This window comes from Vitis vinifera, chromosome 1 (assembly GCF_030704535.1).
Source record: "Vitis vinifera cultivar Pinot Noir 40024 chromosome 1, ASM3070453v1".
Taxonomy (NCBI): domain Eukaryota; kingdom Viridiplantae; phylum Streptophyta; class Magnoliopsida; order Vitales; family Vitaceae; genus Vitis; species Vitis vinifera.
This window is the reverse complement of record NC_081805.1, coordinates 7,991,970-8,007,331: the sequence shown is the minus strand read 5'-3', so window position 1 is coordinate 8,007,331 and position 15,362 is coordinate 7,991,970. Positions and strand designations below refer to the sequence as shown.

General features: G+C 30.4%; 2 protein-coding genes across 4 annotated transcripts in view; one reads left to right on the top strand and one right to left on the bottom strand.

Annotated features, from left to right (window-relative positions):
• Window positions 1-5,465, top strand: part of LOC100244799 (uncharacterized) — a 30,172-nt gene extending 24,707 nt beyond the window's left edge. For all 3 annotated transcript variants that reach the window (XM_059739777.1, XM_002263959.4, XM_019220097.2), the window contains exons 6-9: window positions 4,271-4,336; window positions 4,424-4,515; window positions 4,602-4,649; window positions 5,091-5,465. In XM_059739777.1, the coding sequence (XP_059595760.1) occupies window positions 4,271-4,336; window positions 4,424-4,515; window positions 4,602-4,649; window positions 5,091-5,208 (324 nt within the window). In that variant the 3' untranslated portion in view covers window positions 5,209-5,465. The remainder of the gene's footprint in view (window positions 1-4,270; window positions 4,337-4,423; window positions 4,516-4,601; window positions 4,650-5,090) is intronic.
• Window positions 5,466-7,344: 1,879 nt separating this feature from the next.
• LOC100265371 (uncharacterized) lies at window positions 7,345-11,153 on the bottom strand. The gene is made up of 7 exons (XM_002265508.5): window positions 11,014-11,153; window positions 10,496-10,692; window positions 9,575-9,657; window positions 8,739-8,825; window positions 8,312-8,460; window positions 8,084-8,215; window positions 7,345-7,865 (listed from the first exon to the last, which is right to left on the bottom strand). Exons 2-7 carry the CDS (start codon window positions 10,632-10,634, stop codon window positions 7,676-7,678), a joined length of 780 nt encoding a protein of 259 aa, XP_002265544.2. The 5' UTR covers window positions 10,635-10,692; window positions 11,014-11,153; the 3' UTR covers window positions 7,345-7,675.
• Window positions 11,154-15,362: the final 4,209 nt, after the last annotated feature.

Genomic DNA, 15,362 nt, shown 5'->3' with positions numbered 1-15,362 from the left:
CAGTTTCTTATTATTGAGTCATAATTCTGAGCTACATCGGCCGAGAAAAATTAAATAAGCACAATAAAACTTGGAAATATTAAACCTCTATCACAAATACAACAAAACCTTTGTTAGAAAAGGTGAAAGAAGAAGAGGTGAGGTGATGTTCTCTATATTTGATTAATCTTCTGAAAAATAGAGATGCGGCAAAATATATACGCTGCACTCTCATGAGTCATGATAACCTTATTACTAAAAGTACAATAATCCCCTCATTTATAAACTTCATTACTCCTCAAGATGGAGTATAAAAATTTTCAATGCCTACATAATCCTTCATAAAAAGTAATCCCATTAACCACATAATCTTTCATCAGTACATCTTGAATGAAATGACAATGTTTAGTGCATTCACAAAACATAGGGTTACTTGCAATATTTGTTACCTTTTGAGATGTGGAATGCTCAAGGATGATGCTCTTTGTGGCTCAAGTAGGAAACTTATCTGAACCTACTGACTCGTTATGCCGAAAGCACATGTATCTGAATAGAAGGAGTTATTACCACTGACTCAATGGGACACAATTAATAGAAAACAACCCATCAGGGCAGCATCTTCTCGAAACCTTTTTGAAACCTGCATATGAAAAAGAAGTAAATAGATAAATTCCACAAAATCTCTTTTTTCCCTCTCTGCCATTCCATTTTGAATGGTGTAAGAGTAATATGTCTGATGAATAATCTCATTAGTCTCACAAAACTTAACAATAAAATGTAAAAACTACAAAGCATTACTGAACAAAATAATTGAATAGACACCAAACTGAATCTATTTCCTTGAAGAAAAACTGAAAAACTGAGGGAATTTCTAATTTGTCTCGTAGCAAATACAATTAAGTGATTTTGGAATAATTATCAACAAAACTTAAAAGATGCTTAAACTATAAAATATTTGGACAAAATATGGACCCCCAAGATTTAAATGAACAAGTTAAAAAGTTCTAGAACTGTTTTATTGACTCTACCAAGAAAAAACAGCATGTGATATTGCCTCTAACTCAAAAGCTTCACATCTAACTTTTACCATATAGAAGGAACTTTTAATTTGTCTCTTGGCAAATACAATCAACTGATTTGGAATAATCATCAACAAAACGGAAGTGATCCTTAAATTTTAAAACATTCAGACATGACATGGACCCCAAAGTTTTGAACGGACAAGATGAAAAGGACTAGACTTTTCTTGACTCTACCAAGAAAAATAGGTATGTGATATTTGCCTAACTAAAAAGCTTGACACTCTGACTTTGAGTATGATAAAATTGGTATACCCTTAGGACCTTAGGCTGAAGAATGTGCCAAGAGGATGATTCAATCAGCAAGGCCATTGCATGATTGGAACAGAAATATGTAAAGGAAATGAAGTTATAAGTGGGACTACAAATTTATAAACTTCATTAACTTCATGCTTTCATCCAACTGTCTTCTTCAACAAGAGATCCTAGATACTAGGAAAGGAAGAAGGTAAGAGGTTACAAAACAATTAAGACACTTGGTTAAGTTGCTTATAGATAAAAGGGTCACAGGAAAATTAGGAACATATATCACAGAGGATACTGAGAAGTTTGGCAAAGAAGATGCACCTCCTTCTCCCATTACTGGGATTTAGACTTATTGACAAGGATAATATAGTGTATAAATAAATTAACAAAGGTAGAAAAAATGGAAGACTTACTAGAAACATGAGACATGGCGTAATCTACAATCCTTGGTGTAAGAATGTGAGGTAGAGAAAAAGAAAGTACTGGTAGTGCCTGAGTGAGCCAAAGTAGCAACTTGTGGAAATGAATGGCTGATTCATTGGTTGAACTATCTGGTTGAGAAGACAAATTAACTCTTCTAGTTTAAGTAGAGGATAGAAGCACTATCATTACTAGAAGAGGAAACTATAGACACTTCCACTTTGTAATATATTCCTAGATAAGTTTTTCAAACTTATTGTAGCATTTTTTTAACACATGATTGATCTTGCCACAGTGTACATAATATCTATCTTCTCGATCTCTTCAATGTCCTTCCTTTGACTTTTAGCTTTTGCATCAACCAATAAATCCATCTCGTATATGACCCAACCAAAGTAGCTGGAGCCGCAACCTCTTTACTACCATGAGGAGAGAGCTCCACAAAAGAACCCAAACTAACATACTGAAGGCAATGGTATACACTTCTAGGATGGGTAATCGCCAAAGAGGATTTTGTTCTGTAGACAGCTGAGAAACTTAGCTAATTTGAATTTCTCATGTTGCTAATAGATTAAATATCATTAGTGAGAAAATGACACACATTGTGTTCCGTCCCCATATCTTGCAATTGTCTTGGTATTCACTAAAAGAAATCCCACCCTGTGTACAAAAGTCAAAAAAAAAAGAAAAAAAGGAAACAAGAAAAAGAAACAAACATTATAAAGTTTACAAATACTCAAAATATTTTTATCTTGAGAGTACCTTTCCTATAATGCTTCACAAATCTGTTTGGCAATGCCACAAAACATGACAATAGTTGTAATAAGAGGTTCTATGCTATTCCACAGCCAGTTTAGGATTATTATTGTTCCTATACCATTCTTCATTGTCCTTTAAATCATGAGGAGAATTGTTAAGACAAAAAATTTACCTTGCCCCTTGCCCTATGAAATACTTTCACAGCTTTGTCCCTAGATCCATTCAATTTTTTGGTAGTAATTTGGATAACAATATTGTCTTAAGTCGATTAGGACAAATACCAAATTGGAGAAACTCACTTGAATAACAAAAGAAGTGAAGGGCAGTCACTAGCAGACACACAGTTAAAATGAAACACACCAACAGGCAGTATTTATTCAATCAGCAATCACTATAACAAAGGCAAACATGAAGTCACCTAGTACATGAAAACAAGAAATCTAAAGGCCAACCATCTGAACAATGGTGAACAAAACTTTTGATCCTTGGGACAAATTGTGGCTAAAAATAGTTATGGTGGTGGTGGCTGGGATGGTGTCTATCCAATTTGGACAAAAGTGAACATAATGTTTGATCCCTGGAACAGGTTGCAGCAGCTAAGAGTAGGATTTTAGCCTATATTGCATGGGTTCAGGTATTGGTTTCAGATGTGGGTATGTGTCTAGGTGTTTGATCCTTCACAACTCATATTTAAGGATACAGGGACTCGGCTAATAATGATCCAAAAAACAAGCAAGGGTATTGTGATAGGTATAATAAAAGAAAAATCAATTAAAAATAAAATGGAAGTGTAGATATCCTTTTTAAAAGCTCCTATCTTTTCTTTCTAATGCTTTTGTTTTCATCTTTATCCCTAAATATTCTTACAAAAATTCATTTTTCAACTAACTCTTCTTTTTCTCTAATGTAATTGTTACTAAGAAAGTTGAAAGAATAAAAAATATCAATGAAAAAATCAAACGACTGTTCTCGAAGTAAAATAGGAGTGTTTGACAAGAATCCCATACACCCATATCATGTCATGTCGACACAAGTATATTGGGTGAAGTTGAAGGATGTGGGTATCATAGGTTTTAACCTTTTAAGTTCGCAAGCAGTGGCTAGGATGGTGTGAGTGGAGTTGTAGAGAGTGGTGGGCATTTAGGAGCTAGGGTTCCAAAACCTGGTTCTGCTACCATGCTAGGAAGTAAAGATGAGGAGGGGAGGAGGTTTTCTCTTTATGTTATTAATCTTTGAATAATTTAAAATAAAAAAGGACTTATTTAATTTCTTTTAGAAAATGAATATTTTAAAGCTTCTATCAAAGATTTATTGAATTCTCAAGCTGTAGATTATTTGAAACTTCTATACAAGTCTTGTTTTCTACCTACAAATTTGTGTCTTGATTGAATTGGCCTTTTTAAGTAACTGGAAACAACATAATAAATGGGTAAAATGGAGAAAATTTCTTCAGAGTCATCTCCGCAAGTCACATTTCTTCAGGATTATACTGTTCTGTTCTACATATCCTAGCCAATATCGGACTGACATATTAACTCTTTTTCTTGTACATGGTGCGTTGTTCACTATCATTTTCAAAGGCCACAGTTACTTTTTTTAAGTATTTGCAGATGTCTTGTGTTTTGTGGCTATAAGCAAGTCAGGCACACAAAATATGCACAATGTTGAGATCTAGTGGGGTTATGAATATCTTACAATCATCTTTCTTCTTTTGTTTATAACCCAAGTTCTATTGCTAAAAAGAATCTTGTTGTCATTTAAAAATGTGTTTGCTCCTTTTATTGCAGCTCATTGTTTGTATGCATTCAGTAAATGCTGTTTTCCTTATTGGTGATATGATTTTGAATTGCATGGTAAGCTTCTACTTCCTCAATAGTTTTACTACCTTTTTGTTTGTCCAATTTCCTTCACACTGAATTAGAATTATCTTCTCCTTTCAGAGGTTCCCTTTGTTTCGGATTGCATATTTTGTTTTATGGACATCTGTTTTCGTTATTTTCCAATGGATTATCCATGCTTGTAAATCAATGTGGTAAGTTGGCAATTTTTTTTCATTTTTGCATACATAATACACCTAGTTATTCATTTTCTTAATAATATTTACACCCTTTCTTACAGGTGGCCATATCCATTTCTTGACTTGTCATCCCCATATGCTCCTGCATGGTACGTAACTTGTTATTACTATCAACTCCCTAGTAACGTTGGTAATGTATGTACAGTTTCCTACATAAACAACCTGGAAATTATTAACAAACCATTTGTACCTGTTATTGGCCTGTATCTACAACCTATACCTTCAGAATTTGAGATCTCTCAAAAGAATACAATTTTTCCAATATCTTCTTGGTGGATAAAAATTGAATCAACCTACTGGCAGTACTTTAGGGATTTTGGTATTCTCAAACAAGTCTATAATGATCTTCAGTCTGGCTATAAGATTAGTCTCCTGCACCTTTTTAGACTTTTCAGATAGTGGCAAACTCTATTCAAAAGTGGGTGTTGCCATTTTCTAATCATCAGTGAAGATAAAATAACCATAGCAAGATATATTTCAGTCTCTTGTGAATGAACTGACCCATTTCTTGCCATTCATGAACTTTACAGGTACTTTGGAGTTGGGTTGATGCATATCCTATGCTATGGCATCTGTGCTTTAATATTTAGGATGAAACACTTCTTGCTTTCAAGGTCATTTCCAGAGTCTTATCAGGGCATGAGGTGAGGTCACCCAGAACTTAAGTAATTTTTAGGTAGGTTGCTGAAAAGCGGCCTTTCCTTCAAGAGAGAGCTACTATTAAGGAATATAGATTTGTGGGTCTCTTGATCAAATGCATATAACCATTGTTTATGAGGATGTAAATCCACAACTTTTTAGTTATGAGCAGTGTGTGTATATTGTCAGAAATTTCTACAATAATCGAAGTTATTGCCAGAGATTTCAAATGAAAACTCAGCAACCTAATCATGTTTCATATGCAAGATACGTTCTTATAGCCTTTTAGGATTCTTGTGATCATCTTTTTGTTATGTTTTTCTCTTCTTTCCTGGCAGTCGCTCATTTTTGTGTCCTATTTAAGTAATTGCAATGGTGCAATACCATGCTATATTTGCCTCTACACAAATGAAGCAATACAATTTCCATTCTCATTTGGGATTATAGCTTATAGGTGGAGTCTAAGGATGGTGTTTGAATCTATTTCTTACAAGCCAAAAACCAATTTTTTCAGTTTTTTCACTTGTTTTTTTAAAACTATTTTTAAAAATAATTATACAAATATGTAAAATGATTAAAAATAAAATATTAAATATAAAAATTATTTTTAAAAAATTAAAAACATTTTAAATTCTTAAAGAGATGTTTATTTAACAAAACATCATTGAACTAATTCCAATAACCGTTTTCAAAAATAATTATCAAATAAGACATTTCTTATTTTGGATTATGCCAAAAGTTCTCATATTTAACAATATCAATATGGCTATTCCAAACAAGGTCTAAATTAGGATAGTTTAAAAATGAAGTGGGGGTCCATTTAAAATTAGAAAATTTTAAATTTGTCTCATTTTTATGATGAGATGAATTTAGAAATGGAGGGTGGACAAACAATTTTTGGACTAATTCTTCTACCACACATGCCTGCCAAAAACTTGTACATATATTATTTGTTATACGACAGGAAAAGATCCCAAAGTACATCCCTCTAAGATATAAGATTGATTAGTTTTTTCCTTTTTGGTTTCAAAGTTCTTTTGCTCTCATTTCCTTGATATTTTGCTAATTTGCTTGATAACTGTTGAGACCATAGGTTGAGGGGATATAAAACGGTTTCCAATGTCATTTCTTTTTCAACCGAGGAAAGGAAAAACAGAAACTCCTGCATTTGAAATCAAATTTATCTTTACAAATTTGGAAGTACTAAAAAATTTATACACCATGTTTCTGGAAATATGTTGTATTGAAAAATGGCTACTATCAAGTCTCTCAAGCACACTTATGTTTCCTACTCTCACCCCATCATGCTGCTGCATTGGAGGATTAACAGAGATCTCCTATGTTCTCATAAATTAAATCATATTGTATTTAACTCTCGATGAGAAAATTTTGAAAATTTTAAAAAATAAAATAAAATAAAACCATTATGGATTTTATTTCTTTTGATTTTTTTTTTATTTGTGACCCTAATAAAAATCGATGTAGCATTTTTTTAAAAAAAAAATCAGTGTTAGTTTTGAGTATATTGAATTATTTTGTAAATAAAATTTTAAATTTTAAAGTGTTTATTCTTTATCTTAAAATTTAATCATTTTATTCATTAATTTGAAAACCAGTTCTTAGAAAAGAGTACAAAAAGTGCAAAAATATAAATTTATTTTTTTATTTTCAAAGAGCAATTAATCTTCAAAGATAAAATTTAAAAGTTAGAGAAAATAATTTTAAAATCCCTATTCTATTGAATAAAAAATAGTATTTATATTTATGCTCAATTTTTATTATTTATATATGATAAAAATAACATCATTAAAAAAATTGGTATGGCATTTTTCTAAATTATAGATTTAAAAAAAAAAAAAAAAAAAAAGGACATCTCCACACTCCATGCCTACAGGATCCTAATAAGAAAGGGAAGTGAAGGTAGGAGTTGAGTTTTGTTAAATGCACATTCCACTCATTCTATCCGCACGTCACCATTTTTTTTTCGTTTTTATAAGAAATAAACCATAAATGTGAAATGGCTAAAACACCCTTTTTCTTTTCCCCTTCACCCCACCACCAATTCAAACATTCCTTTAGCAAGAAATGCTAAAGGAACACTGAAAACCTTATCATGCTGCGATTAGAAAGTTCCTGGATATCAAATTTACCACGATAAAATGGTAATTCAAAGTTTCAGTATTTCAATATCGTGAAACTCCAAATAGAATTTTGACATTCGCATTTGGGCCTTATCAATATTTAAGGTTAATAAAACACACTGCTCATATCCACAGAAGGATATCTCCACTTCTCTTTGTGGCCCTTTAGCGTTTGGCAAGTTGAATTTGTTTCTGCACCATCCTTGAGGATGCGTTCAATGACTAGGTGACGAAAATAAAATCAGCCCTCTGAGAAGAAACATTACAAATTCCCGAAATTGTACAGAAGATCCCTTGGAAACATCAATAACTGAGAGATTGGACAGAAAATCCAACTACGGCTTTACATATTCCCTAATAAACTCTTCCAGCTGAGATATCTCCCCAGTCAAACCAGATGCATCTGCAACTGTGACTTTGTTATGGCATTGCGAAAATCCAAAGGCTTCTCCAGGTACCCCAAGAGTAAATTCATTCACAACATCAGCTGCTGATATTGCACTTCTTGATGCGCGGAACTTCTCACTGTAAAACAAAGGATAAAACATACAAATTCAAGAATATCTATATGGCAGAGAATGAGTACTAATACTAAACATGACTAATCACTATCACACAGATTATGATGATCAAGGAGCACCCATGGCGTTACCCATTCCATCAAATTATTTGCCGGGATAATCAATGAGATGACAGTTATTCAAAAGGCCAAAACCCAGAAATAGGGTAAGTTGAAGCCATACATTTCCTTTTCCAGTTGTTTCCTGATGAATTCCTTGGTATGAGCAGTTACTTTGTCAGTTTTGTTGCAGAGGATGAGAACTGGAATTTTCTTCTTGACAACACTCGACTTAGTCAAAATATCATACAGGTACCTTTTGCATATAAAACACCAATGATTAGAATCCATTATGGCAGTAGCATATTTATGTATCTATGTGTGAAAACCATATACTGTGGCTAGTAAATACTCTGAAGCTGCTCGGCAGTTAGGTAAGAATTCCAAAGCATCCACTACAAAAACTATCCCAGCTGCCTGAGGCAAGAACTCATCCAGTTTGGGTCGAAGACGAGAATGCCCAGGAACATCAACAACATGAACAGGCTTTATTTTACCCTTCTGTCAAGGATAGAAAGAGCACTCACTTCAATCAAGTTTGTATTTAACAATCCATATATAAACAACATTAAGATAGAAGAGAGGAAAATGTTGCAAGTACTGAGACCTTTGCATTTTTAGTATCAGAGGTTTGCAGAACAAGGAGGTCGGTATATACTCATTTTATAGGGAAACCAAACAATAATCATTAAAAAGATAGAAATGAAAGTAGATTATAACGCACAGATGGATGTGTTGTCTCCCTGGCCATTTGAGCATACCAAGATAAAACATATTACCTTTGCTATTTCCGAATGTAGCACAAAAGTCCCCTCATTTGGATCCATTGATGTCACAGTACCCAGATGGGACGAACCATCTTGAAGCTGGCATAGTCATAAAAAATGTCCAAAATATGTTATAATAGTCAGCTTACTGTCCACAAGGCATACATAAAATCTTTTTGCAGTGTGAATTTTCGAAGGAAGATTTTTCTTCATGAAGACAATGACTACTCATACCATTAACATATGGACAAATATTTGAAAATTTTAAAGAAGATATTGGAAATGGGAAAAGGTAGCAGCCAATTGGTGTGGCCTTAACTTGATTGATATATTAAATATCTCCCAAAAGGCTCAACATTTTCTAACAATTTAATTGAATATACAAAGTACTATGCAAAACTAGATATAAAATGAGCAAATAAGACAACATATTCTCAAACTATCATTTAGACAACATATCCCAGATTATGAGTTTCCTGCAGCGTCAAGATGTTATATTCAAATAGTTCTCCTATGAGAACAATACTCATCTGCAGAAGTTAAGTGTTGTATGGATAAAGTGGTAACTTTATGAGACTCTAAGTTCTCAACCGATGCAATGAATATGATCCAAGGCAATTTCAGGAGTACTGACCGGATAGCGTGTTTTGTGAGCTCAACTTGCCATCAGCCCACTCAAACAAATGGTTTATATCTTTCCAAAAAACTTCTTCCCTAATTGACTTATATTACCAAAACAGACTTGGGAATTAATATATAAATAAAATAAATGTCATATATAAAATTCTTCATAGCAAATACATTTTCTGACACATTTCAGTCACATAACCAATCAGGGTAACACTTACTTGGTAGAAAAGAGTAGTTTTGCCACTTCCACTAAGCCCAGTAAGTACAACGGTATTGGATTTTGTGCGCTTGAACAGGCGAACTGCAAAGTAAAATATGAAGTAAACATATATGCAGTTTCTCCTTAAGAGGAACTATTCATCCCAAGACCTTGCATCAGATAACAACTACCAACTACTTACAAACTCAAGCACCAGGCTTTGGGACAGATATTTGAACATGTCCCAGCCTGGAAATGTTTTTTCTTTTCCTTGATAACCAAGAAACCTTTCATGGCTGAGCCCTTTAGACTCTCCACCAGCCTGGAAATGCTTATGGACTCTCTAGTACTATCATAAGGGAAAACGAGGTCCAAAAGGTTGATGCAATAATAATCAAATAATTTCATAGCACATATTGTTAATGTAACCATAAACATGTGCAAATAATGGATACAATCAAACATCTTTCTCAAGTATGGAGGTGCAATCCAATGTCAATCTCCATTCATATGGTAATTAATAAACATAATACGCATTTACAGTTTCAAAACAGCTAATGGATAAACATGACACAAGCCACGAGTTACTAGTTAAATAAACCACACAGCACTTTCTTCATTCCTTTGGACAAATCTGAAATAACCAAATGCATGTGTTGACAAGTTCTAGAATGACATGGAAGTTCACCTCTAGTGTGACAGTTGTTTCTCTTCAAAATGATTGATAAGCAAATGACCTTAATATAACATGAAGACAGTTCGTTTATGCGCATAAATGTGATATAATTAAAACAGAAACACAAAATTCACCCACAAACGAGCTGTTCAAAAACCTAAAATTGAAATTATTGCTATATGAAACAATTGTTCAGAAAACCCCGACCTACATTTAGAATTAAAAACTGTAGAATAATACGAATACAAGGGAATGCGGAATTACTTGATAACAGAAAAAAGGTTGTGACGAACACAACAGCAATAGCCGCATATAATTGAGTTTCGGGCATCTGATGAAACCATTCTGCCCCTTGACGGGACCATTGTTGTAGCTGAATCCTCCATTGCTCCAACTCATCCATTTGGAAAACTCCACGTAAATAAAAAATGCCCCAACCAGATTTCCCCAGAACTCAGAACCTATCAGATGCAAAATTTATTTAATTATCGGCTTTACAACCACCCAATGTTTGTTCCCAAAGAAAATTGGGGAAAACATGAAGGAAAACTCAATTGCGTGAGTTTAAGGTGCGTTTGTGTTTACGAAAATCGAAAATTGCACTCCAACTGGACTAAACAGTTGTACTAGGGCCAAGATGGTGGAGAATTTTGTTTCCTAGGGTTCGGACAAACAAAAAAATCGACGATTCAAAATTTAGAATTCATTTCTTTCCGGTAATCTAAGAAAACAGGGAGAGCACTGACGAACACTGACGGAGCCAAGAAGGACTGGAGCTTTACCTGAAAGGAGAGCCACGGACGGTCACCGGAGCAACTACAGCGAGGAAAGAGGGCCCTACCCCAAGTTTCCGTAGGAGGCCAAATGTAAACCCTAAAAACTTAAGGGGCCTATAGAGTTACTGTTTTCAGACAAAATAAAAATAATAAAAGCTTATCAAATACTTTTTCATCTCAAATGAAAATAATAATAATAATAATAAAATAAGGAAATAAATATATTTAATTCAAATCTCAAGAATGAAATTAAATCTAATTAAATAAGGAATTTTTTACTAATTACAATAATTTTAAAAATAAAATAAAATAAAATACGGTATTTGAAAAAATAATTCCTAAAATATGGTATTGCATTCCATGAAAGTTAACATACTGCATTTTATACGACTAAAACTTATTTTATTTGAAATTATGTTCTAAAAAGACAATTATCAAAACAAATATAATTTGGAAAACATCTTTTAAAAGAGACATTTTGGAGAAATATATCAAATGTGGACAATGTTAGTGAGGTTTTCTAGCTTAAGATATAATTTGGATAAAAAGATAAATATAAAGATGTTTTTATTTTCAAAAAAAAAAATTAAAAAATGTTTTTTTTGGAAATTCTTAGTTTTAGTGGCAGTTTGGTAAAACAATTTAATAATTTAAAATAATTTAATAATTTAATTTAAATCATTAGGTAAATTAAATATGTTTTGTAACATAATTTAGTGATATGATTTAAAATAAAAAATAATTTTAAATAATAAATAAAAACGGCGAACTTATTTTTATATCCACATCTTCATTTTATCTTTTTTTGCCTTTATTTGTCATAACTTCATTCATGATCTCTTTTGCTATTTCATGACTTTCATTATTATTCAACCATTTTTACTCTAATTATAATTTATGAGGATATATATATATATATATATATATATATATATATGTCAACTTATTGATTTAAAATAAATTTTATGATAATTTTATAATTTTAAGTATTAAGTAATAAATTTTAAGTCAATTTAAACATAATTTAACTTAAAATTAACTTAAGTAATTAAGTAATAAATATTAAATTTTACCAAACACAATTAGATATTTTATAATACTTTTATATATAAATGGGAAAAAAAATGAAAGTAATTGATTTAAAATCACTTTAATAAATTTAAATTTAACTTTAATATTATTTTTCAATACCTTTCCTAAAATGTGTATTTCATTGTGATATTAATTTTTAATATCTTTCCTAAAATACTCTTTATGGTTGGAGGGGATTACTTTTGCTCTATTTAAGATTTTGAGGATAAAATTGTCATTTTGATCGTAAATTTTTTAAGTTTCAAAAATTTAATCTTTTTCTCAATTAAATTATATTGTGTTTAATTCAAGTTTTAAAAATGAAATGAAACCATTTTGGATTTTATTTCATTTGAGTTTTTAATTTTAATTTGAAAAAAATTATTAATTTTGATTATATTAAATTAATTTTTGAATAATTAAATAAACTTCAAAATGAAAATTTGTTTCTTTTGTTTAAGTTTTTACATTAATTTTATTAAGTAAAATTTTAAATTTAACATTATTTATCATTTATCTTAAAATTTAAGGAAAACCGAGTTTTAACTCACTAATTTGAAAAATATATATATATAAAAAAAAAGAACATCAACTCATCTAAAAATACTTTTAAATATATGCATTTTTTTCATAAATTATATAATTATTACCTAAGATACTATTTTACTTGACAATATTAAATAAAATTATCAAAAAATTAATTTATCATTTTAATTTGATAAAAATATCTTACAAATAAATATATTATAAATTTTTATTATATAATATGAGATATAAATCATTTTAGAAAAATTATTTAGATCCCAAGTGATAAATAAAATATTTCTAATTTCCTAATTAATAATGATTTTATATCATATATTATATAAATACACTCTCATCTTCTCTTTTTTTTAAAAAAATAAAATTGATAAAGATTTTGTTAGTTAACATCAACAATAAAATAATAAATTTTAAAACTTAAAAATACAATTAAAATTAAAATACTTAGAAATTAAATACAATTAAAACAAAAAAAAACTTATAAAAATTTAAAAAATAAAATATTGACTCTTATTGTATTTCCAATTATTTCTCACAACTATATTTTCTACTAATATGATTTAGTGAAGTGAAAATCAATATTTTATTTTAAAACTCTTTTTAGTTTTAATTGTAATTTTAATTTGTAAAATTTCTTATTTTATTGATTCCAAAATAGCTCTCATGATAATATATATATATATATATATTGTTAATAACCTAATAAGTAAAAAGGTATTTCAAAAAATAATTATATAACTTACAAAAAAAAGTACATTTTAAAATATTTTTAAATGAATTTTATATAAAATTGATTTATAAAAGTTGAGCTACTTTCTATATATATTTTTTCAAATTAGTAAGTTAAAATCTACTTTTCCCTAAAATTGAACCCATTATTTTATTTGAAAAAACATTTCTAGATTAAAAAAATTTAAAAAAAAAATCTTATTTATAAAATTAATTAATATTAATTAATTTTCAATATTAAGAGGAACAATTTTTTCAATTCAATTAATATAAAATAATATTTATTTTTATACTCAAAGTTTATGTTTCTTAATTATGACCGGTAAAAAATAATATAAATTCAAAAAAGGTGACATGAGATCTTTTAAAACCACAAATCTGAAAATTAGTTATAGATCATCACATTTTAAGAAAAATAAAACATCTTCATTCATGTTGCAAAAGAATTTTAATGGTCAAAAAAGTTAGGAAATTAGTCCGGATATTTTCATCCCATGGCTGGTCTACATGGCCCGGTCAATGGCAATATTGTAAAATTTTCTGGAATACCATATTTTGCTAATTACTTTTTTAAATTGCCATACGCAATTATAAAAATTTCGAGACTATCTTTCTTCGCCTCTGTTTGCATCATGCCAGTAAAATGGAAAATAAAAGAAAAAGTAAGAATTTCTTCTGTCTATCCAGCGAAAATTATATTACATGTAAAGTATATAATAAAATAAAATCATTTATAATTAAAAAAAATTATTAATAGAAAGGGATGTGTGCATTTTCATTAAAAGGTAGTGTACTATAGTTTTAGTTGGATTGTCTAAATTCATAAATCGACTATAAATTATTCATCACTCTACAAAGAATCTATAATTTATGATTTTGATGTTTTATACAACTCTTAATACATTCAAATTATGCATAAGACCAATAATGTCAATTAATATAGGATAATAAAAGGAAGACTAATTTTATTAATGAATATTAATATGTTACTATGGACTCCGCACTTCGGCTCAATGCGTTTCTCACTCGATGGTGAGCTCGATTTTTATTTTATTCGAAAATTTGATTTTTATTGATTAAGAAAATGACTTGGAGTCGCCACTTATTTTTGTTTTATTTTTAAAGGGTAAACAAAATAAAAAAGAAAAACTCTAAGTATGACTTCTTATTTGGAAAAGGTGGTTTACGAAAAATCGGATCGGGTTCGGGGGTCAGGTTACTTATCGGGAAGATACGGTAAAGACCGTAACACCCTTCTAAGTCCCTAAAGTCGGGTCTCTACTAATAAAATGAAGCAATCATGACAATTGATGAGGGAATCAATGAATACTCAAAGTGATCATGCACATGTGAGAATCGGGACATGCATAGACAGCGATTAGAGGGAAAATGGGTACATACCTGGGCAACGATCCACCATGCGTTATCAATAGAGGGGTTAGTGCACAATTTAGGAATAATTCCTAGCATGCATGTCAGAGAGCAGGATAAATCAATCATGTATCATAATCAAATTGATCTATTAGTCAATCAATCGATCAGTCACATATGTGGGGCCCCCACCAAAACCCGTTTATTTTACATGAATTAATCCCATAAATTCCATTGTTTGGAATTACGAAAAATTCGTTCATGCTTATTAAAAACAAGAGGAGCAGAAAATTGTTTGAAGACCAGAATGGAATTAAGCTATTTGAGAGAAAATCGGATTTTTGAAATTCATTTGAAAAATTGGAGTCTCAAAAGTTATTTAAAGAAAATTGGGATTTTAGGGTTTATTTGAAGATCGGACTTTCAGGAATTAAATGCTGGAATGATAATTTTTAGAAGTTATATTTAAACGAGGTTGGAAACTTTGAAAATGATTTGAGAGTTTGGGATTTTAAATGAGGGGATAAGTGGATGAGTGAATAAGTAAAGGGATGGAATAATAACGATGGTGAAGTAACAAAGTTTAGGTAAATAATTGCGAAAGATGGAATTTTAGAGATTTGAAGATGTGAATTTAGAGA